The sequence below is a fragment of the Sapajus apella genome, unplaced genomic scaffold, assembly GCF_009761245.1.
Source record: "Sapajus apella isolate SASKATOON/1434 unplaced genomic scaffold, GSC_monkey_1.0 scaffold50, whole genome shotgun sequence".
Taxonomy (NCBI): Eukaryota; Metazoa; Chordata; class Mammalia; order Primates; family Cebidae; genus Sapajus; species Sapajus apella.
This window is the reverse complement of record NW_022436990.1, coordinates 1431061-1454112: the sequence shown is the minus strand read 5'-3', so window position 1 is coordinate 1454112 and position 23052 is coordinate 1431061. Positions and strand designations below refer to the sequence as shown.

The 23052-nt window shown below is 33.9% G+C and overlaps 1 protein-coding gene across 6 annotated transcripts in view; it reads left to right on the top strand.

Annotated features, from left to right (window-relative positions):
* The window catches only part of LRFN5 (leucine rich repeat and fibronectin type III domain containing 5), a 283790-nt gene that overhangs the window by 245287 nt on the left and 15451 nt on the right, over positions 1 to 23052 (top strand). For 4 of the 6 annotated variants that reach the window (XM_032242485.1, XM_032242484.1, XM_032242482.1 and 1 more), the window contains exon 3: positions 20004 to 21408. In XM_032242485.1, the coding sequence (XP_032098376.1) occupies positions 20024 to 21408 (1385 nt within the window). In that variant the 5' untranslated portion in view covers positions 20004 to 20023. Of the gene's footprint in view, positions 1 to 10806; positions 10821 to 20003; positions 21409 to 21747; positions 21940 to 23052 lie in introns of those variants that run through there. The other 2 variants (XR_004258030.1, XM_032242483.1) reach the window with 2 other exon arrangements.

The following is a 23052-nucleotide window of genomic DNA, read 5'->3' as shown; positions in this document are numbered from 1 at the left end:
TCTGTAATTTTGTTCAGTGAGAAAATTGCTGAACCAAGGAGCCCAAGGATCTCCAAAATATGCAAATATACTGTGTGAGCCAGTTGATCACACTCCCTTAGACCTGTTCTTATTGCTTAGCTGCCTTTCCTTCAACTCACCCTGATAACTCCATGCAGTTTTATATTATTATTGAAAGGAGAAAAGCATTCTACATTTTTGTTTGATTTTTATATTTATATCACTACATATGTGAAACAATCGAAGAAAAAAATCTCCTTTATAGAGAAAAATCATATAATTTAAAATCATCACATAATTAACAACTTGCATTTAAGTGACAATGTGAATATACCTGATTTTAACACACAGTGGACTTAATCTCTAAACACTAACATAGATACCTATCAATGTTGTTTCCCACAAGTAATCTCAATTAATGAATCCAGAATATGACCTAGATTATTATATGAAACGCATGCTCTTATTTATGTAGTTGTCAATGTAATTTCTCTTACATAGTGTGATATACCATCTATAAATCCTGAAGAACTATCTTGCAAAACTAAACTGAAAAGATTGTTGCCATAACTTTTAATTATATACATTACTTTAAGACCAGCCTTCTTAAATCCACAAAGCAGTTGAGGTATGGTATAAGAATATTTTCAATGGAGGTAATAAAACATACTGGTTAGGAATATAGACTTTAGATTTAAATACGTGTATTTGGAATTGGAGCTTTGAGTTTTAATAGTACTTTGACTGTTGATGATTTACTTGGACTCTTTGAACCTATATTTTAAACGCATAATAATCACATTATGCTGTCATTTTAAATATTATTTGGCGTATTATACATATGCACTCATCTGTGTGTCTGTGTATGTGTGTGTGTGTGTGTGTGTATGTGTGTGTGCGTTCACATGGTGAAAATCCTAATACCCTGGTTTTAATCCAAATCTCTGGCTTAGGAAGAGACATCTATGTTTTATATAAAGCAAATCTCTATATTTCAACCTATTTTCACCTGATTTTTAATTATTTCCCCTCTTATTACCAGAGTACCAATTAAACTTTGTTTTGTTCAGGATGGGTAGCATGACTTTAGTGTTAGTTCACACTGCTGTTGATGCTTAATGTGTACCTCATCACCGTTGATTCTTAGGTCACAGCCGACCTCCATATTAGATTCTGCTTATGTATTTTATCTCCATCAGATCTCTGTCATTTGTTCAGTGAGAAAATTGCTGAAAAAAATCTCCTCATTCAGACTTTTAATTTTTGTCACTTCTCACCTTTTCTCACTTCCTTTCTACCCTCCCTCATATCTTCCTTCTTTGTCTTAATGCTACCTGGTTATATCTTTTCATTTCTTTTTTGTCTCCATTTGCCATGGCTGCAAAAAGAACTTTTGTGTATGTGTGTTGGGGGTGGGGTGGGGTATGGATATCTTCCAGGAAATCAGATGGAAATTATAAGACAGATCTCCTAAATCCTAGAAATCATAAATGTTTTCACTTTATATTTATAGATATATTTCACCTATATTCACTATAGATTTGCTATCCATATGTATATATTTGTTTTTGTACTTTTTTCTCTAGGCCACAATTTTTTAATCTCCTCTTCTATGACAGAAAAGCAAACAAAAACAGCAGCAAACTAGGTGGGATAGGATATAGTCAAAAGTTTCCTCAAGACCTAGGCCTGCAAAAACTCATAAAAATTAACTTTTCTTTAGTTTTTTTTTGCATTTTCTCTAGGTTTTGACTACCTATTGAATACTAGATGCCAAGGTCCTAAATATTTGGCCAGTGGAAAGAATTAACAGTGGACTATATAAAGAACTGGAACTGTAGGACAAAAAGTTACCATATTGAGTAGTATTTTAAATTGTCATGCTCCCTCAAGCTTAACACCAACACAAAGAAAGCAGTAAATGAATGGTGGTAGCCAGACTATTACTAGTTCTAATTTTAGTAGTGATAATAGTGTTCGTTGTCCTTTACTCATCTAACAAAACCTGAATAAGTGCTTAAAACTTGGCTTCTCAAAAGTGTACTTAAATATGAGTCCCTGTTCTCCAACAATCCACCCCCAATTGATGCATGACATAAATGGAATATACCCATGAAATGTCTTAGAAGACATCCTTCTGCTCCCTAATTACTTCCACTGTGTTAGTAGCATCCAACTAGACAAAATGAGAAGAAGCATTTGAATACAGGCTATTACTAGTCACAGGACACATCAAATACTTTTCAACATTTTAAGCCATTTAAAATATTTTTTGTGAAATGCATTATTCATACTGAAAAGTTCACAAAACAGACATGTCAGTACAATGAGTCATAATAAATTGACTGCCATGCAGCCTGCTTCTCAGTGTAGAAATTGAACATGCCAGTACGCTCAAATCCTATATGTCCCATGGAAACTACATTCCCTCCATTCACTGGCAAATAAACATAATACACACATTTATGTTAATCACTTAATTTGCTTTTAGTTATGATTCTATCACCATCTAACTATGTCCTTACTTTTGAAATGTATATATAAATAGAGTCTAGAATATTTACTCATTTGTGTCTTTCTTTTGTCAACATTATGCTTATAAGCAACATGTTACTGCTGGAGCAGTAGTTATTCATTTCCATTGCTTTATATATTTTCTTGTTCACTCCAATTTATAGCTCTGTTCTATTCTGAGTGGCCAGCTTGGTTTTTTCCAGTTTGACATTATCACAAATGACACTGCTGAAAGGAAAACACTTTTTGTATGTCTCTTGAGCACCTGTACAACACCACAGGTCTGTTAGGAAGTCTCTAATTTCTTGGTCAGAAAAAGCTCTCAGGACAAAATTGTCTTTAAGAAATAAAGTTACCTCTATAGCATCTTGTGTTTACTAAATGTGAATCTGTTACTTATCATCATGTTAACTTTATGCAGCTTAAAAAAAAGCTTTTTATTAGTATTTTATTCAGCTTAAAAAGCTATCCAAATTATCTAGTCTGACATTGTTGAAATAAAAATTGTATCACATATTATTTCAGTTTAACTTTTTACATAATTGTATTAGTCTGTTTTCATGCTGCTGATAAAGACATAGACAAGACTGGGTAATTCATAAAGAAAAAGTGATTTAATGGACTCACAGCCCCACATGGCTGGAGATGCATCACAATCATGGTGGAAGGCAAAAGGCACATCTTAAGTGGTGGCAGGCAAGAGAGAGCTTGTGCAGGGAAATTCCCTTTCATCAGATCTCATGAGACTTATTCAGTATAATGAGAACAGCACAGGAAAGACTCACCCCTATGATTCAATTACCTCTTACTACAAAACATGGGAATTGTGGGAGCTACAATTTAAGGTAACATTTGTGTGAGGACATAGCTAATCCATATCAATAATTGTGACCACGGTGCACAGTTGACTTTTAGCTCAATTTTTTAATCTAAATATTTTGTATTTGTTTACCATGGCTGTTAAATTAATAAAGACTGAGGCCTTAAAACAGTACACATGTATTATCTCCAGTTGCCATGGAGTAGGAATCTAAACACATCTTAGCTGGGTCTTCTGTTTCCGGCTACAATAAATGTATTGGTCTGGTTGAGTTATCATTTGGAGGCTTAACTAGTGAAGAACTCAGTTCTAAGCTCCTTCAGGTTGTTGGTAAAATTCATTTTCCCACTACTATAAAATTATGACAGTTGGTTGTTCAAAGCTAGCAATTAAGAGAGGGAATCTTCTGCTTGGAGTCTCTAACTTCGGGAAAAACCTAGACCTTCCTTCAGAGGAAGGTCTATTGTTGGGCGAATATGACACTCCCTCAAGATAACTGTATTAGTTTGTTTTCCTGCTGCTAATAAAGAAATACTGCAGACTGGGTAATTTATAGAGGAAAGAGGTTTAATTGACTCACAGGTTCATGTGTCTAGAGAGGCCTTATAATCATGGCAGAAGGTGAATGAGGAGCAAAGTCAATTTTACATGGCAGCCCCAACTGGACCCCTCCCACAACACATGGGGATGATTACAATTCAAGGTAAGATTTGGGTGTGAACACAGAGCCAAACCATATCAATAACTCTCTTCTTATTAACTCAAAGTCAAATAATTAGGAATTGTATATACATCTGCTAACCTCCTTTATCTCCTGACGTTTAATGTTGTTTAGAATTTATAGCTTTTAACTACACTCAATGAAATAAGCTTACACAAATGCGTATACACCAGGCAGCAGCAATAACAGGGACATCTTAGATTTATGCCAGCATGCATTGTAACACATGTTTCCTTATTCTTTTTAATTCTCAAAGATTTTTCATGACTGTTTTATATTATAACCGATCAGGTATATTATAGTTCACTTAAATACTAGATTATCAGTACATATTTAGGTTGTATATGTCAGTTTTTAAGATTTGAAAAATTCCAACCATAGCTGATAAATATTTAGGCCTTGATATTCTCAGCTAGAAATAAGTGTTTATAAACTGGAAAAAATGAGGGATGGGGCATTATTTAAATATCATCTGATTCTGTTTTTAAAACCCTAGGGACAAACAGTAGATTCTAGATTTATCTCATTTAAAAAATGCTTGTGTCAATAGCCTTCACAATTGAAAACTGAAAAAATAATGATCAAGTCAAAAATAATTATTTTGTATAGCAACAAATAACGGTAAAAATACTCTCAAACTTATACAATAGGGTGCTGTCAATAAATTTCAAATAGCACATACTAATTGTCTGCAAACCAGCCTTATTCATCCATCATATCCTTGCAGGTTTTCTACTCACAGATTTTATTTAATACCTGTATCCTGTTTAATTCAACATCTCTCCAACCCTGATTTAAACTACAAAGTTACTTTCAAAAATAGATTACCCCAATTCATTTATTATCTCCTATCACATTCCAACTCCTTTTTTTCCCCCTACATTCTAATTAATATTACTTTATCTACTTTTTTATCCAATCTAAAGTTGAGCACATTAGCCAACACCTGTACTTCCTCCACATATTTAACCAACAACCAGGTTAGAAAGCTTTTATTTTTAAATTTTCCATTCTTATAGTTAGGGAATACCTGTAGGCTCAATGACTGGTTTTTTTTTGTTGTTGTTTGTTTGTTTGTTTTTTTAATAAGAATTTCTTTAGTTAGCTTGAAATAATAATCTCGCCTAACTATCTAACTTACTATCAAGAAATGCCTCAGAGACTGAATTAACAGTGCCTGTCTGCTGATAGATGACAGATGTAGGCTAAATGTGTTTACACTTTAATCGTCATGTAATATTTGTTTTTAGCAATTTCATTATAGCTTAGAGTTATACCTGTTAAAAACTTCTCAATTAGTAGATAACTTTTATAGTTCTGACTATTCGCTAGTGTGAATGATTTGATATTAAAAGAATCCAAGTTAGTTTTAAATTTTTAAAAAATTTACAGAAAAGATGTGCACACAAAAACTATCTAAAGTATCTATAGACATGTAGAATTGAATGCATGCTATGTTTCTTTCTAATCATTTTAGCCTATTTATATTTGATGCTTTAATGATTTAGAATCATACTATAACCAATTCAGATTAGTTTGTCTATAAATAACAGACTTTTCAAAATAATAAGTTGGAGAGTAATCCTAGACTGGTAGAGCAAATTCAAGGCAAATAGGAATGACTCTTTATCATCCTTGCTCACGACTCTCATCTTCAAGTTCCCCTTAATGTCCAAGTTTGCTGCTAGAGTTCCAGACGTCTTATCCAAATTGTAATTTGAAAGAAGGCAAACAGCACAGGAAAAGTAGAGCAGATCCCATCTCAGCTGTCTTCTTGTAAGCAGCCCTCTCTGAAGTTCTCAACATTTTTGCTTATGTATCATTGGAGGGCATAATTTACATGATTATACCTACTGCAAAAGAAGCTATAAAACAAACTTCATTCTGGTAAATGCAACAGGTAAAAATTAGGTTCTTCTTCTAAAGAAGGGACAAGTGGATATTGGAAATGCAACTAGTAATTTCTCATACACGCAACAGAGACACATATGTGTGCACACAGACATTTATACATATTTGCATACACAAAAAAGTATATATGAGTTTATTCCATTTTTTCACAGAGCATCCACTTCTTTATGATTTATAAATATTTTAATAGCTCAATTTAAAATTCATTGAGGTGATGTAGCATTGTTCACCCCCAAGTCGGTGGTATACCGGCTGTTTCCATGTTGTTAATGTTCTTGCTTACTATACTGCTGCAATAATGACCGCTGCTGCTGCTGCTGCTGCTGCTGATGGAGAATCTGTTCTGGGCCAGGCATTTTGTTAAACAGTTCATATTTACATGAGGTGAATAAAACCACTCCTTGCTCCTGTTTTCAGGCATAGTGCAGGATTTGAAGGAAACACAAACTCAAATCACAGAAACACAATGTGGAGCTTACTTAAATTTTTCTTTAGGGGTGGAAGAGGAGAATGCACTTCCCAAAATACAATAAAATGTACTAAATACTCTTAAACAACCATTTTCCTAAAGCAGAAGAGAGAGAGAGAGAAGAGAAAGAGACAGAAGAGAGAGAGAGAGAGAGAGAGAGAGAGAGAGAGAGAGAGAGAGAGACATTGCTTTCAGTGATATAAAATCTTCCATATGGTGTCAGTTTGTCAAAATATTTCTGTCGGAGTACTCCTGGAACTTTCCACCCGCACACATAGTTGGTATTCAAACCTTTGGTAAATTCACTTTTCTTCCTTCTGTATGTTTATATGTCTTTCTTCTTCCATTTTTCATGTTCACAGTCTCAGCTATTCAATTTGATTTTCTGATAGAGATAACTAGGCTACCTCAATGCCCAAAAAATATGAAGAGAAATTTTTTTTCTGAAGAATTTTCCGTATTTCTAGATGACTGAATTCTGTCATTCAGCATCTCTGTACTGATGATTATCCTTTCTGCATTGCTTTACAACTGTGCTTCTTTAATTGATGCACAGCACAACAGAGCCAATATAGCCACAGGGACTTCAGTTACAAGAAATGTTAAGTATCCTAGGGAAACAAATACAATGGATAGCAATTCAATTACTGGGTACATACCCAAAGAATTATAAATTGTTCTATTATAAAGACACATGCACACATATGTTCATTGTAGCACTGTTTACGATACCAAAGACCTGGAATCAACCCAAATGTCCATCATTGATAGACTGGATAAAGAAAATGTGGCACATATACATCATGGAATACTATGCAGCCATAAAATACGATGAGTTTGTGTCCTTCATAGGGACATGGATGAATCTGGAAACCATCATTCTCAGCAAACTGACACAAGAACAGAAAAGCAAACACCGTATGTTATCACTCATAGGCAGGTGTTGAACAATTAGAACATGTGGAAACAGGGAGGGGAGCATCACACACTGCAGTCAGTAGGTGGGGAGCTAGGGGAGGGACAGCTGAGTGGGGAGGATATGGAGGGATAATGAGGGGAGAAATACCTGATATAGGTGATGGGGGAATGAAGGCAGCAAACCACCTTGCCCTGTATGTACCTATGCAACAATTCTGCATGATTTGCACATGTACCCCAGAACCTAAATTACAATTTTAAAAAATTAAGAATAATTTATAAAAAAGAAATACAGTGGATAGTATGACATCTCTATGGCTCAGAGATTCACCTTTCAGAATTTCAAGGAAAAACTGGATAAAGTAATAAATGACTTATTAGATTTGAAACATCAGTTAATAGCATTCAGATTTTTATTACAACCTTTTTTATGTCCTTTCAAGTTGTCATATATCAAGGTGAATTCTGGGAAAGAGGCTGCCATATTCTTGGAAATTGGAAGAAAACAGGGGCATCTACTGTGCTGAGATAGCAGGATGATGGTTCCATTGCATTTCACATTTGTGACAATATTCAAGGTGTGAACGTTTTTTAATTCCTGTGACCATTGAAGTATAATTTTCTTGCAATGAGATGCAATAGAAAGAGAACCTGGTGCATTAATTTAGATTGTAAACTTACATACCTAATAATGTCTTCTGACCTTCACTGACATTCAGATTCCTGATTATTCAATGATTTAGAACCCAAGATATTTTTACTCTGATGCTTTTCAAAAGGCACAGATATGTTGAGGCAAACATTTTCAGTTTTGACATAGATAGGGAGCAACAGGACAATATCATAGCAACAATATACCATGTAACTGAAAGGTAACATCTCTGCTTTTTTATCTGAACCACATACCTATCCACATTTTATATAGAATATTGTTCTTTGCTATACTTTATTGAGTCCTTTCTCCTCTTCCTCATAGTGCACTTTAATTTATCAAGTAGAGGAATTTGGCTATTTTTATTTAATTGTACCTACAAAAGCAATGACCTGGGGAATGTACCTTTCACTAACAAGTGGATAATCAAATTATTTATCTACACAGATATTAGTTCATTCTCACACTGCTAATACGGACATACCTAAGACTGGGTAAGTTATAAAGAAAAAAAGCTTAACTGATTCACAGTTCAGCAGGGCTAGAAAGGCCTCAGAGAACTTACAATCATTGTGAAAGGAGAAGCAAACATGTCCTTCTTCACATGGCAGTAGCAAGGAGAAGTGCCAAGCAAAAGGAGAAAAAGCCCCTTATAAAAATCATCAGATCTCATGATAACTCACTATCACAAAAACAGCCTGAGGGTAACCGCCCCCATGATTGAATTACCACCCACTGAGTCCCTCCTATGACACATAGGGATTGTGGGAACTACAAATTGAGATGAGAGTTGGGTGGGGACAAAGTCAAACCGTATCAGCAAAAAACCGTCTACCCCCCAGATTAATTGTATTTACTTCCTAGAGGTGCTACTGTTTTAATGAATTAAAGTTTTAAATATAAAATTGTCTTCCTCTTTTCTACACACATCACTCCCCTTTCCCAAATATTTCCCACTTATTTTCTGAACATGCATAGGAAATGCTCATGATCAACAGAATTTCATTTTAGGGAACCATTGCCACCTGTGCCAGCTGACTCAACTCCAAACTACTGTTGTTCCAGCACTGTAGGGAATTTTCACAGCCTCTTAGCACTGGCCTTTTCTAGGCTGCTTTTTCTTCTCAAGCAATTTTCTGCAATAAAGAATACATTTACCTTCACAGTTTCTAGTAGTATTTATTCGTAGGATTCATGGGTTCTCAGTGCGACATAGTGTCTCTGAAGGGAGACTTTTGAGTAGGCAAGATAGGTGACAACTCAAGCCATAGAAATTAATACTGAGATTTCTTTACATACAGAAACCACTTTCCATTTTATGAGGTGGAATGTATACACCCGAAAGAACACTTAGCATTCTGAATTAAAGTATTTGGATGATTTCAGTCATGTCTTCACTTACCAAAGAAAAATGAATGACTATAGTTAAGTGTATCATTTTGGTTGCGTTCCAAGTTGTTCTAATGTCTTTACTGTGTGAAAGAAAATAGTCTTTAGGATCCCACACTCACAATGCCAAAGGGAAAGTTAAGCTTGGAAATTGAGTCATGCAATACTGTTTTCCTTTTGTTCCCCAAAAGAGCTGTTATTTCACAACCCTGTGTCCTGACTTCATACATAAATCAGGCTCCCACAATAGGTCATATATCTACCCAGTTGGCCTCCCTCACAAATTGCTCATGAGGAAATTCCTTGTAAGCTACTAAATCTTTCAGGATACATATTTCAAGATACGTATGTATCTGTGTGTATACATATAAGGGAGATATCCCCTTCTATAAACTAGCCCTAAACCCAAGTTCTGTTTAAACTCACCCTGACTATGTCAATTAGCAGCCTATCTTTACAGGTGTGGGACAAGAACAGACCAGAAATCATTCCTCCATCTACCCAGAGGAAAATACATAATCAACTTTTTCTCTATTCTATTTGTTCATGTTTTCTATATTTTATGTAAAATGTAGATATACTGACAACAAGAGGAATGAATAATTGACTTTTTTCTTTACCCTCTTTCATGTGTAAAATGTAGATATACCGAGCACTAGAATGTGACCATTTGCCTTACTACCTACCTGCCCTCCCTTTTTTCAGCTTGCTCATTCTCCTTTAAATATTCAAATTTCCAAAACCTCTTGGGAAAAAGTACACATCACAGATGCTCCTGGACATTGTGTTTTTCCCAGACGCATCCTCGAATGTTGGCTAAATAAACCTCTATCAATGGAGACCCTTGTCACAGTCACTTTTGGGTTAATAACAATAATCTGCTTCCATCTTTAAAATATAATTTGATTGTAAAGAGAGACAAGGAAAATAAAGCAGTAAATGATGAATGTAAAGTGTCATTGTTTACAATATGAGAATTAACAGTGTTTTATGTGAAAGTGCTGCATAATCAGAAAAACAGTACAAATAATATTTACCACTGGAAACCTAACATACTATGAAAAACATGGGTTTGGGAAATAGATCTCTCTTTCTTAAAACTACCCTTTTGTTTACTTTCTATACAACCCTAAGAGCATTGCTTTGATTTTGTGACTTCAATTTTATCATATAAAGTGGGAATAAAGTAACTATATGTAGTTGGGCAAGTATTAAATAGAATTTGGTGTAAGTACATAGTATAGCAAGTCCATTTTAGCTTTCTAATGTAAGCTAACAAAATTAATATGTATTGAATAAGTTTATATTTATTTTATTTTATTTTAGTCAGGGTCTCATTCTGTTGCACAGGCTGGAGTGCAGTGGCATGATGAAAGCTCACTGAAGCCTGAACTCAAACTATCCTGCCGCCGCTTCAGGTTCCAGAGTACCTGGGATGACAGGTGCAGGATACTATGCCTTAATAATAAATTTTCAAAAGGACATAAAACATATTTTTATGTAGCCTTCATCTCAGTTTTAGAAAGCAATTAATTTCTGGAATATTCACATATCTACAAGTTAGAGAGGCATGATCAGGACAAATTTTCCACTCAGTAAATTAACTTAATTATTAGTTATCAGTATGTTAAGCTGTTTCCTCATATATAAAATAAAGAAATCACTACTTACTTTACCTTCAATGAATGATAACTATTATTTTAAAAATTATTTGGCTTGTATAAGTAATTGGTCACTTATCTGTAGTTAATTTATGTAAGTAATGTGTGTGTAATTTGTGTCACGTTAAAAATACATATAAATACACATACACATATGTTAAGAACAAAAATTACAGGATGATATATTAAGAACTCAGAAACCCATTAGGACTATGCAAATTTAAAAATCAAAGTATAATAAGTCAACAATTTTGTAGTCGGCCATCTATTTTAATTGTTTACATACCTGTTTTACACAGATCCTAACTAAGTTTGGCAGATTCCAGCATTGCACATTGTATATGTTGCAGTTGCTAAATACATCTTTCTGAAAATATTAATGAAAGGACAAATGAGTGAATGTGTGTGAGAAGTTTAAAAATTTATTTTCAGTGTACTTAGCAACTGAAAATTACTAGTAACTGTTATAATAATATACTAAAATATAATTGTTCTAGGTTATATATGTCATATATTGAGGCCTGAATTTTAGAGGCTCAATAATAATATTTAGTATGTATTTTAGTGGAGAATGCAGTTAAAATATTATCATTCATAGTATCTCTAGGAAAAAATGACAGAAAACATAAAATATTTGAAATAAAACTATCAAAGGCATTTCAATAACTAAGCTATATTATAAAATATCCTTTACAATACTGTAGCCGTTTAACATATCCCACAACAACTTATCAATATCAACAGATATTAATATTTGCCCTCAGACATTAGTGGGGTGAAGGAGCACTAATTGAGTTGATAGAGTTCTGCTGAATAATGGCAAGATAGCTATGAAGGAGCCCAATAGCTTTCCTTTAACTCAACATGTAAATTGCTATGATATTGGTCTCTGCAGAGAATAGATTATATTCTCAGTTGTTGTAAAATCTAGATTTGTTTTTATATTTCATCCTTGTTCCCAAATAACTATTGATACTTTTGAGCATATGTCATTTAACAGCCATGAAGGAACGATGGATGTAGTAATGGGAAATCATTTTTCAGTTTGTGTGTAATAGACTCTTCTATGTCTGAACAGAATTTGCTTCAAATAACATATAAGGAAGAAATATGTAAATATTATTTAAAGGACTACAACTGCATCATTATTTGCTGAGTTATAGTTCCACTCAAATATTTAACAAAAACCTGTCTGTGTCCCTTGCATTTAACTATTTAGAGAAAGCAATAGACAGATTGTGCTCGAAATGGTTTTACTTAACTAGATTAAAAATAAGGATAGTGTGCTTCATATTTGTGAATCCTTAAATTATTAATTCCAGCAAAGCATGAAAGCTATTCTGATCTTCCATTCACATTGATTTTTTTCAAGTGGCTATGTATTAATATAATAAATATGTCAAGAATCAGATTGTAAATTGTAGGAAATGAAAACTATGCTTCTTTATATGAGACCTTACCTTTTTTTTTAATAAACTTTGAAATCTTCACCTTGTCCAAATCACTTGGGAAAACTCATTAATCACAGTTTATATGATCTTTTTTCATTACTCAGAGGTCTCAAACAAAATAGACTTGAGAGAATGGTCCAGACTTTACACTTACTCTTACTTTCTAAATCACCATATCTGTAGTGATTGTATATATGTTGCCTGATAAAAAGTAAATCAGGATATGTAATAGGAAATCTAATTTAAGTTGCAATGGAATTACATCTTTGAACATCTATGACAAAGCTAAGAAGATTTGTGTTCCTAAAATATGATTATGTTTCGATTAACTGCAGATAATGTGCTCTTTTATATATTCTTCTTCCTTTGGAACAGATATTTAGAAACATAATGGAAAAATCCCTCTTACCTTTTTAAAAAATTTAATCAGCTACTCACAATTACTAAAAAGCAGCAAGAAGAGAATGAAGAATTTCTGTATACCCTTTACCTGGATTCCCAAATACTCACAGATGTGGATTTTAAAACTACCATAACAATTCAAGCACTACTACATTTGCTTTCCTCATCTTCTCCTTGTCTTCCTTCTTTCTGTTTCTCTCTCTCTCTCCTTCTGTATATGTGTTTACATAGATGATTATATATAATTATATATTATGTATTTAAATTGTATACATAACTCTTCATATACTATATATTTAAATTATGATAGATATGTGGACATACAGACCTCCACCTTGATCTGGAATTACCTTTATGAGAAGATTTTGATTTTGAATTCAGTTTCCTTAACAAATGTGATATTGTTTATATTTTCTATCTATCTCATTTTCTATGCATTTTCTTATATTAGTAGTTTGATAATTTGCATTTTACATTGACTTTGTCCATTTCATCTAATTTATTGAGTATATGTATTGACATGACAGGGGATTTGCATTGTCTTATTCTCCTCATTGGCAATTTTTGGTTTCTCTTGTTTTTTCTTAATTATCTTACAGGGATAGGTCAATTTTATCAATCTTTTCTAAAAAATAGCTTTTGACTTTATGCATTTTTTCTGGGTTTTTTTTGGTCTGATTTCTATTAATTTCTGCTGATTTTAATAGTTTCATTTCTTCTATTTATTCTGGTTTCTATTTTCTAGCTTCTTAGGTATCAAGCTTAGATAACTGATTTTAAACCATGTTTTCTTTCTAATATATTTAGTCTGAACTACCATAACAATTCAAGCACACTACTTTTTTATACCATAAATTGTATTATACTTTAATTTCATGTTTGTTCTGTCAAAATACGAGTTATTTGTTCATATGTTTTTCTTTGATCCATAGGATTTTTAATTTCTAAACATGATATAATTTCTTAAATATTTTATCTTTATTGATTTATGATAAAATACCATGTGGACAGAAAATGTTTTGGGTAATTTAAATTATTTTATATACTTTGAGAATTAAAGCCCATTTTACAGATAGTCTTGCTAAAGTTCCATGAGAATCTAGAAAGAATGTGTATTCTCTATTTATTGAAGTTGCATTTTATAATTGTAAGTTAGATAGGTTTGATGATAGTGCTGTGCAAAGCTTTTTTAGCTACTGCCCTCTCTTTTTTTTTTTTGTCAGTTTATTCTATCAATTACTGAGAGAGAAGAGTTTGTTTCTCCAATTGTAACTGTGGATTTTTTTTTTTAAATCCCTTTTTTTCTGTCATGTGTCGTTTCATGTATTTTGAAGATCTTTTGGTAAGTGCATGTGCATTCAGTGTTTTCATGGTTTCTTGATGAATTGATTCTTTTTCTCTATAAAATGCCCATATTTATCTCTGATATACTCTTTGCCTTTTTCTAATTTATAGCCACACCAGCTTTTTATGCTCAATGTTTTAATGGCATATCTTTTTCAGCCTTTTAGTTGTTCATATCTTTATTTTCAAAGTATATTTTTCTAAACGCTTCAGGGATGGCCTGGCTATTTTAGGCAGAATAATAATCTTTGCCTTTAACTTTTACATCCTTGTTGTGTTTGAAGTTTTTTATATACTTTAGGATTAAATGTATTACCTTGGCAACAATTTTCTGTTTTCCCAGTGGGTTCATTGTTTATCTTTTCCTTCTATACTGGTGAACTTTTTTGGTTATATCTTTCACAGAATATCTGAGATAAATTTTTCTTAGATTTTGCTTAGCTGTGAATACTTTTTTTATGCATTTTGAAGGATACTTTTATTGGGTATAAAATTCTAGGATATAGGATTTTTTCTTATAAATTTTAAATGTATTATTCCATTTCTTTTGACCTTAATTCTTTATAATAATAATTCAGTTATAAATTATGCAGTTATTCTCCACATATGTAATATCTTTTCCTCTGCCTCTTTTAATAATTTTTTCTCTTTATGTTTGGTTTTCAGCAATTTGTTCTTTTGTGTACAGGTGTCTGTCTGCTGCATTAGTCTTTTTATATTATCAATGCCATCAACTCTGGAATCTTTTTAGATATTTTTCCTTCTACTATTTATTCTGCCCCATTCTCCCTTTCTTTTGGAGAGAGATTGAAATTATGATTATATTAGTTTCATTTACATATTTTGCACTCAAATCTAATACTTTTTGTTCTGTTTCTTCAGGCTTTTTTAAAAATCTGAATTTAGATTTTTTTCATTAATTTGTCTTTAAGTACATTTATACTTTCTTCTGCTGTGCCTAATTTTCTGTTAATAAGATATTTTCGTATTTTAGATCATATACATTTAAAAATTGTTTTTCCCATCTCCTAAAATTTTCCATCAAATTATGCATGATGTCCATCTTTTCCTGTAGACACTTTAGAATTTTTATTATAGTAATTTTATGCTCCCTGTGGTAATTGTAATATCTGGGGTGTCTCTGGGTCTGTATCTATGAATCACTTCGTTTTTAATGTTGGTCACTTTTTCTTGCTTCTTCAAATTCATATGTGAATTCTCACGTGTTTGGGAATTTCCTATTTAGTAAAACCTGACATCTGTGCCCTGTAGTGGTTTTGCAGATCTATCTCTGTTTTACAGATGAATCTTTTGATTTCCAAATTTCTGGAGGCCTCATCAACCTGATTTATAAGCTCTGGGGCCACATTTGTTGGTAGCCTAGGAGATTTTTTTGATCTGGAATCTCACCCTTAGTTTTTTTCTTTTTTCCTTTTTTTTTTTTTTTTTTGGCTCTTTGCTGTAGCTACCCCATAGTCTACATAGGGAGATATCATTTAGGAAGGATTTTTCAGCTGCCCAATGTCACCCTAGGCATTATGTGGTTAAAATAAGAAATATCTGTATGGAAATGAAGGGGGCTGAGCTCTCCCACTCCTCCGTCAGTCCTGATAGGTGAAATCCCTGAGTGACTGTATTTTTCTTCCAGTTCCTCTGTGTCTTTCCCATTCTTTCCAAGCTGAAAAGCAGGGTTGCCTGAAAGACTTCTTTCAATTTTCCTATCCCTCCTCAATTTTCTCTGGAAAAAAAAAAAAAAGAAAATGGTGCATCTGAGAGAAATTTCTCTATGCTTTTTCTAATCCCATATTTTTAAACTACCATCCTTGTTACTCAATGAAGGTAAGGAGAATGAGACAGGTGTTAATACTTCCTTACTACTGCTATTGGGGCTCTTGTGGATTCTATTTTGTTATATCCACCCAAAAACACATTCTTAAATGTTTGGTAAAATGTAGGTAGGTTTCATTTTTATCCCAAGTTATGTTGAATAGGAAGTGCTAGTTTCCTTTCTGTTGGAGGAAGTAGAGCAGCAGCTATGTATTTCCTCCCTTTTATCAAGGACTGTCACTCCTGGAAGTTAGGTTCTTTACATTTCTTTGTATTTCAAATGTTACAATGTTACTATTTTTAAAAATATGATTTTTAGCTTATCCAGCTTATTTTGTTTGTTTAGAGTGACAATGATGATTTCTTACTACTTTCTATATTTATTCCAGAAATAGCTTTTATAAACATAATAAAACACAATGAAAATATTGCATACATATCTACAGATGTATAATTTCTGTTGTTCTTCATCTATTTATAAAGTTTCAACTTTCTTCCATCACATATAATTTTCTTCAGCCTAAAGACACTATCCTTTACATTTTCATATAAGTGCAGGTTTGCTAGTGAAGAAACTCTGTTTCTCTGTTTTCCTATTTTATAAAAGTATAATCCCACCTAGGCTGCTAGATTTTCCTTTTTTTATGAAGCACTTAGAAGATGTCTTTCATTATCTTCCATCTCACTTTATTTACAATGAGAAGTCAGTGAGGAGTCAGCAGTTACTTTTGTTTTGCTTAGCTTACCTTATTGTAATCTGTCTTATATCTACGTCTACATTTAAGATTATTTTTCGTCTGGTTATCTGTAATTTGACAATGATATGTCTTGGTATGATTTCATTGTCTTGTGCTAGGATTTATAGATTGGTATTTTTTATGACATTCAATAAATTATTTGCATTTATTTCTTTAAACATATTTCTGCCTAATAGCATCCTTCTGATATTGCAATTATGTGTGTGTTTGATTTCTTAATACCATTTAACAGGTCACTGGATTTTTGCATACTTTCCTTTCATCACTTTTCATCAGTATTTCAGGATGGTTTGTGCCTATTACCCTGCCTCCACTTACATAGATTACCAGCTCTTATTCAATAACTCTCTCTTCTCTGGTACACCGTCTCACAAATTCAAGCCACCTGAGACTCTCTGCTCTTTGTAATTTCAGTTTAACAAGAGTGTTCATATTTTGCCTTGTCTCCCCTTTTTGTGCTGTGATTTGGAAAAGGTTTCTGAGTAATTATAGAATTTATTTTTTAACTCACGATCTCAAGGATCACAGTTCTGTATTTAATCGTTTCCAACAGTTCTGTATTTAATCGTTTCCAATATCTAACACTTGTCGTTCTATATATTTTTATAATTTTATTTGTTAATGCTTATTTTGGAAACACTAGTTTAATACAAGTTAGCAATGAACAGAAGAGTCTATCTTTATTTTTTGATAATGATAATTTTTATTAACTAGAACCACATTTCCTATGGCACCCAATAGGTGTTTTGCCGGATACCTATTAACCTCAGTAGGTAAGGATTCAGGTTCAAGAGGCCGAGGCCGAGACCCAGAGCCAGCAAATGAGACATGGGGTTTGATTAGTGGATTACATACAGAGAAGTGTCCAGTGGTGGCAGGCTAGACAACATATCTCCCTTATGTACAGTCCAGTGGCAGCAGGTTGGGCAGGAAAACCACAACTGCTTGCAATTTATATAGCATTTAACACCCTCCCCTTAAGGATCTCCATCTGGCCGCCTCTTTTTAACCCAAAATTCAGTGACCTCAATCCCCTGTACATCCCATGTTCCATTTGACAGGCTGGAGGCTCAAATGTTTCTCCTAGACAAAGAATGGATCTCCGGATTGGCCATTCCTGGATTCCCTAGCTCAGGATACACATTCAGGTGCATGTAATCTGGGGTCATTCTAAGGGTATGTTTAAGTTATTGCTATCAGGGGCTTTTATCCTACAAAAGGCATCAATAATTAAAAGTCATAAAATATGCTTTAATTAGAAAACTAGGCATGATATTTCCAGGATGATTTAATATTTCATATTTATATTAAGTTTTAAAGATGTATGATTTTCTTTTCTTTCTTTCTTTCTTTTTTTTTTTTTTTTTTTTTTTTGAGACGGAGTCTTGCTCTGTTGCCAGGCTGGAGTACGGTGGCACAGTCTCAGCTCACTGCAATCTCTGCCTCTTGGGTTCAAGTGATTCTTCCGCCTCAACCTATGGAGTAGCTGGGACTACAGGAGCATGCCAAATGCCTGGCTAATTTTTGTGTTTTTAGTAGAGATGGGATTTCACCATGTTGGCCAAAATGGTCTCAATCTCTTGACCTCGTGATCCACCCACCTCGGCCTCCCAAAGTGCTGAAAGATGTATGATTTTCTACAGCTATTTTCTCTCATGGTTTTAAAACTTCATGTCATGGGCTGAATAAGGTAGTTCATGCCTTTAATCCTTGAGCTCAGGAGCTTGAGCCCTGTCTCCAAAAAAACAAAAACACACATAGCCAAGGGTGGTGGCACTTATCAGTAGTCCCAGCTCCTAAGAAGGCTGAGGTGGAAGGATCACTTGAGCTGGGAGATCAAGGCTGCAGTAAGCCATGATTGCACCATTGCACTCCAGCCTCCAGCTTGGGTGACAGTGCAAAAGTTTGTCTCAAAAAAAAAAAAGAAAGGAAAAGAAAAGAAAATTTGATGCAATGCATGAGAACTTTTAATCACATGTATGCTATTATTTTTATTTTTGAAGATTGATTTAAATACAAAAAACTCAAGATCAAACAGAAAAATGAAAATTGTCGAAATGTTAATTTGTTAAATTTGGATACATGTAAACTTATTGAGATTTTAAAAGAAGGATAACAATATGATACCTTTAAGAACATACTGTTAAGTGAAAGCACTGGTGGCTGCTTTTCAGAGCGTATCTTTAAAAATCCATATTTATAACTAATGAAGTATTTTAATATTTCGGAAACTTGGAGCTATTGTGGAAAACTTTCAACCTTGTTATATTTGAGAATACAATTTTTGTATTTCCAGTTAAGATGTGATGGTGGGCTGGGCACAGTGGCTCACGCCTCTAATCCCAGCAATTTGGGAGGCTGAGGCAGGTGGATCACCTGAGGTCAGGAGTTTGAAACCAGCCTGGCCAACATAATAAATCCTGTCTCCACTAAAAGTACAAAAATTAGCTGGGCTTGGTGGTGGGTGCCTGTAATCCCAGGTACTCAAGGAGACTGAATGATAATCGCTTGAACCCGAAAGGCAGAGGTTTCAGTGAGCCAAGATCACTCCAGCCTGGGCATCAAAGCAAGACTCGTCTCACAATAAAAAATTTAAAAAAAATGTGAAGATTGATCTATGCCAAGACAGTTTGTAAAGATGAAAAAAAAAATTAGACCAGAATTTGTTATCTTCAAAGGTCATTCTGGAAGCTAACAAATATTGTCCTTTATTGTTTCCTTTTAGGCTACTGAATTGACCTGCTTTCAAATCTTTAAATATATTCTAATTTTAAAAATATCTTTATGTAAAAAAAATGTCCTTTAGAGTCTAGGGGATGTTTTCCTTAATTCCCAGGCCTACAATCTGAGCTGGATATCTCTTTAGTTCACCCATGGAGTACCCTGGACAAACTTCAAAAATGGCCCTTAATTTACAGAATTATAATAATCTTTTGACTTTTTTGTTTTCTCACTTGATTCTAAATCCCATGAAACTATCAATGCCATATTATTCATCCCTAGTGTCTATTATAGACTCTACCACAGAATAAATATTAATACTTGTTAAGTAAACAAGTGAAATTATTTCTTGTTCTAGATTGCATAAAAATATTATTCTAGTGGAAATATGAATATAAATTAAATCATTAGATGCTAACATTCTACTTTGTGTCTTCTGTTACAGGCTCTTAAATCTGATCTACAATGGAAAAAATTCTTTTTTATCTGTTTTTCATTGGCATAGCAGTGAAAGCTCAGATCTGTCCAAAGCGTTGTGTCTGTCAGATTTTGTCTCCTAATCTTGCAACCCTTTGTGCCAAGAAAGGGCTTTTATTTGTTCCACCAAACATTGACAGAAGAACTGTGGAACTTCGGTTGGCAGACAATTTTGTTACAAATATTAAAAGGAAAGATTTTGCCAATATGACCAGCTTGGTGGACCTGACTCTATCCAGGAATACAATAAGTTTTATTACACCTCATGCTTTCGCTGACCTACGAAATTTGAGGGCTTTGCATTTGAATAGCAACAGATTGACTAAAATTACAAATGATATGTTCAGTGGTCTTTCCAATCTTCATCATTTGATATTAAACAACAATCAGCTGACTTTAATTTCCTCTACAGCATTTGATGATGTCTTCGCCCTTGAGGAGCTGGATCTGTCCTATAATAATCTAGAAACCATTCCTTGGGATGCTGTTGAGAAGATGGTTAGCTTGCATACCCTCAGTTTGGATCACAATATGATTGATAACATTCCTAAGGGGACCTTCTCCCATTTGCACAAGATGACTCGGTTAGATGTGACATCAAATAAATTGCAGAAGCTACCACCTGATCCTCTCTTCCAGCGAGCTCAGGTACTAGCAACCTCAGGAATCATAAGCCCATCTACTTTTGCATTAAGTTTTGGTGGAAACCCTTTGCATTGCAATTGTGAATTGTTGTGGTTGAGGCGTCTGTCCAGAGAAGATGACTTAGAAACTTGTGCTTCTCCTCCACTTTTAACTGGCCGCTACTTTTGGTCAATTCCTGAAGAAGAGTTTTTGTGTGAGCCTCCTCTCATTACTCGTCATACACATGAGATGAGAGTCCTGGAGGGACAAAGGGCAACACTGAGGTGCAAAGCCAGGGGAGACCCTGAGCCTGCAATTCACTGGATTTCTCCTGAAGGGAAGCTTATTTCAAATGCAACAAGATCTCTGGTATATGATAACGGAACACTTGATATTCTTATAACAACTGTAAAGGATACAGGTGCTTTTACCTGCATTGCTTCCAATCCTGCTGGGGAAGCAACACAAATAGTGGATCTTCATATAATTAAGCTCCCTCACTTACTAAACAGTACAAACCATATCCATGAGCCTGATCCTGGTTCTTCAGATATCTCAACTTCTACCAAGTCAGGGTCTAATACGAGCAGTAGTAATGGTGATACAAAATTGAGTCAAGATAAAATTGTGGTGGCAGAAGCTACATCATCAACAGCACTACTTAAATTTAATTTTCAAAGAAATATCCCTGGAATACGTATGTTTCAAATCCAGTACAATGGTACTTATGATGACACCCTTGTTTACAGGTAAGAAAAATTAAGCAAATTTGTATACTTGCCATGCCTCTTAGTGTAGAACTTGTTAATGTACTACTGATTTTTTTTTTAATTGGCAGTGCTCTTCTGTGTTGTAATTTCATATTTTAAAGTGCATAGTGTAAGCCTTGAAAAAGGTGGTAATACAGGTGGGGAGATATTTTGAATGGTATTAATTTTAGAGAGTTCTAATTTATATTTAATATGCTCACTTACTTTTTTTCCCCCTCATCTAAGAGATGTGACTATCAGAGAACAAGACTGATTTATTATAAAAATTCAAAAACATACCAGAACTTACACATCCACATGAGTGTTCTTTCCTTCAAGGAAGTCACGTTGGGAGGCTATACCATTATCCCAATGATGCTGCCATTGCTCAAAGCACTTTTGGAATTATCTTTAGAACCTTCGTCATACTATTTTGAATATCCTCAGTGGTGGCAAATCTTCGTCTTTTGAGGGTGAATTTGAATTTTGGAAACAAGCAAAAGCCATTTGGAGTCAAGTCTTGTCAATAAGGTGGGTGATCAAGATGGGTATTGCCATTTTTGGTCAAAAATAGGATGTAACTATAAAATAATGAGACTGATTTTGAGTGATTAAGGGGTGTGTGTGTGGGGGGGGGTGTGTCTGTGTGTGTGTGTGTGGTCATGTTGTCTCATGTGTACTGGTTCTTAAGACAGTTCCAAAAAGAAACCTTATAAATAATTTGAGCAGCGAAAGTATCACTGGAATTAGGTATGTAACCTCCAAGTAAGGATGATGATGGAGAATTTGCACCTGCTAAAGAATTTCTGGTATGTTTTTCTAAAGTTCAGCCTCATTGATTTATAGTCACATCTTGTCCAATTTTCAGTTAAAAATACACATTTTTACCCTTTCTTATAATTCCACTGTGAGAGACTGTTATTACCCCCTGGGAAATGATGCAAAACCATGGCTTTGAAATATATATATTTTCTGTTTAAGATAGTCAGAAATCAGACCAGCTCAGTTCCTATGTTCCCAGGTGAATTATTCAATATAATTTTATTTTCATTCCTGTATGGAAATGAGAGTAATTAAGAAAAATGCATAGACTAGTAGGCAAAATTAAACCTATCCTAGCTAGTCTTGTGACCTGTCCTGGGGAGGATTCTACCTGGCTGAGTTTCAATTCCTCATTATTACAAGGAAGAAATTAGCTAAAGGTCTCTAATACCCTTCCATCACTAAATATATGGTAATGTGGACTATGCTACATGTATATTAACCTAAAGTAATTTTCTCTTGTCATACCAGGCTCTTCACATAACCCATGGGCTATTGTCAAGGACAAATACCCCTCCTCACCCCTCACTTTTCTGTAGCTATTGGATATTCTATATATTTTAAACATTAGCTCTGTGAAGTAAGCCAGGTTTTATTTTCCAAATTCCAGAATTTTAATCCTGCTATGACAAGTAAAATTCTGTGTAACCTTGAAGAAATTACTTGAATTCCTGACCCTAACTTTTTGTCATTTGTAAAATAGTGATAATGCCTGTCTCATAAGATAATTGTAAAGATTAAATTTTAATGTAAAAAAATGCTTAGTAATGCCTGTTATTTATTTTTAAGTTAGGTCATATTCGGTTGCAACTGAAGAAACAG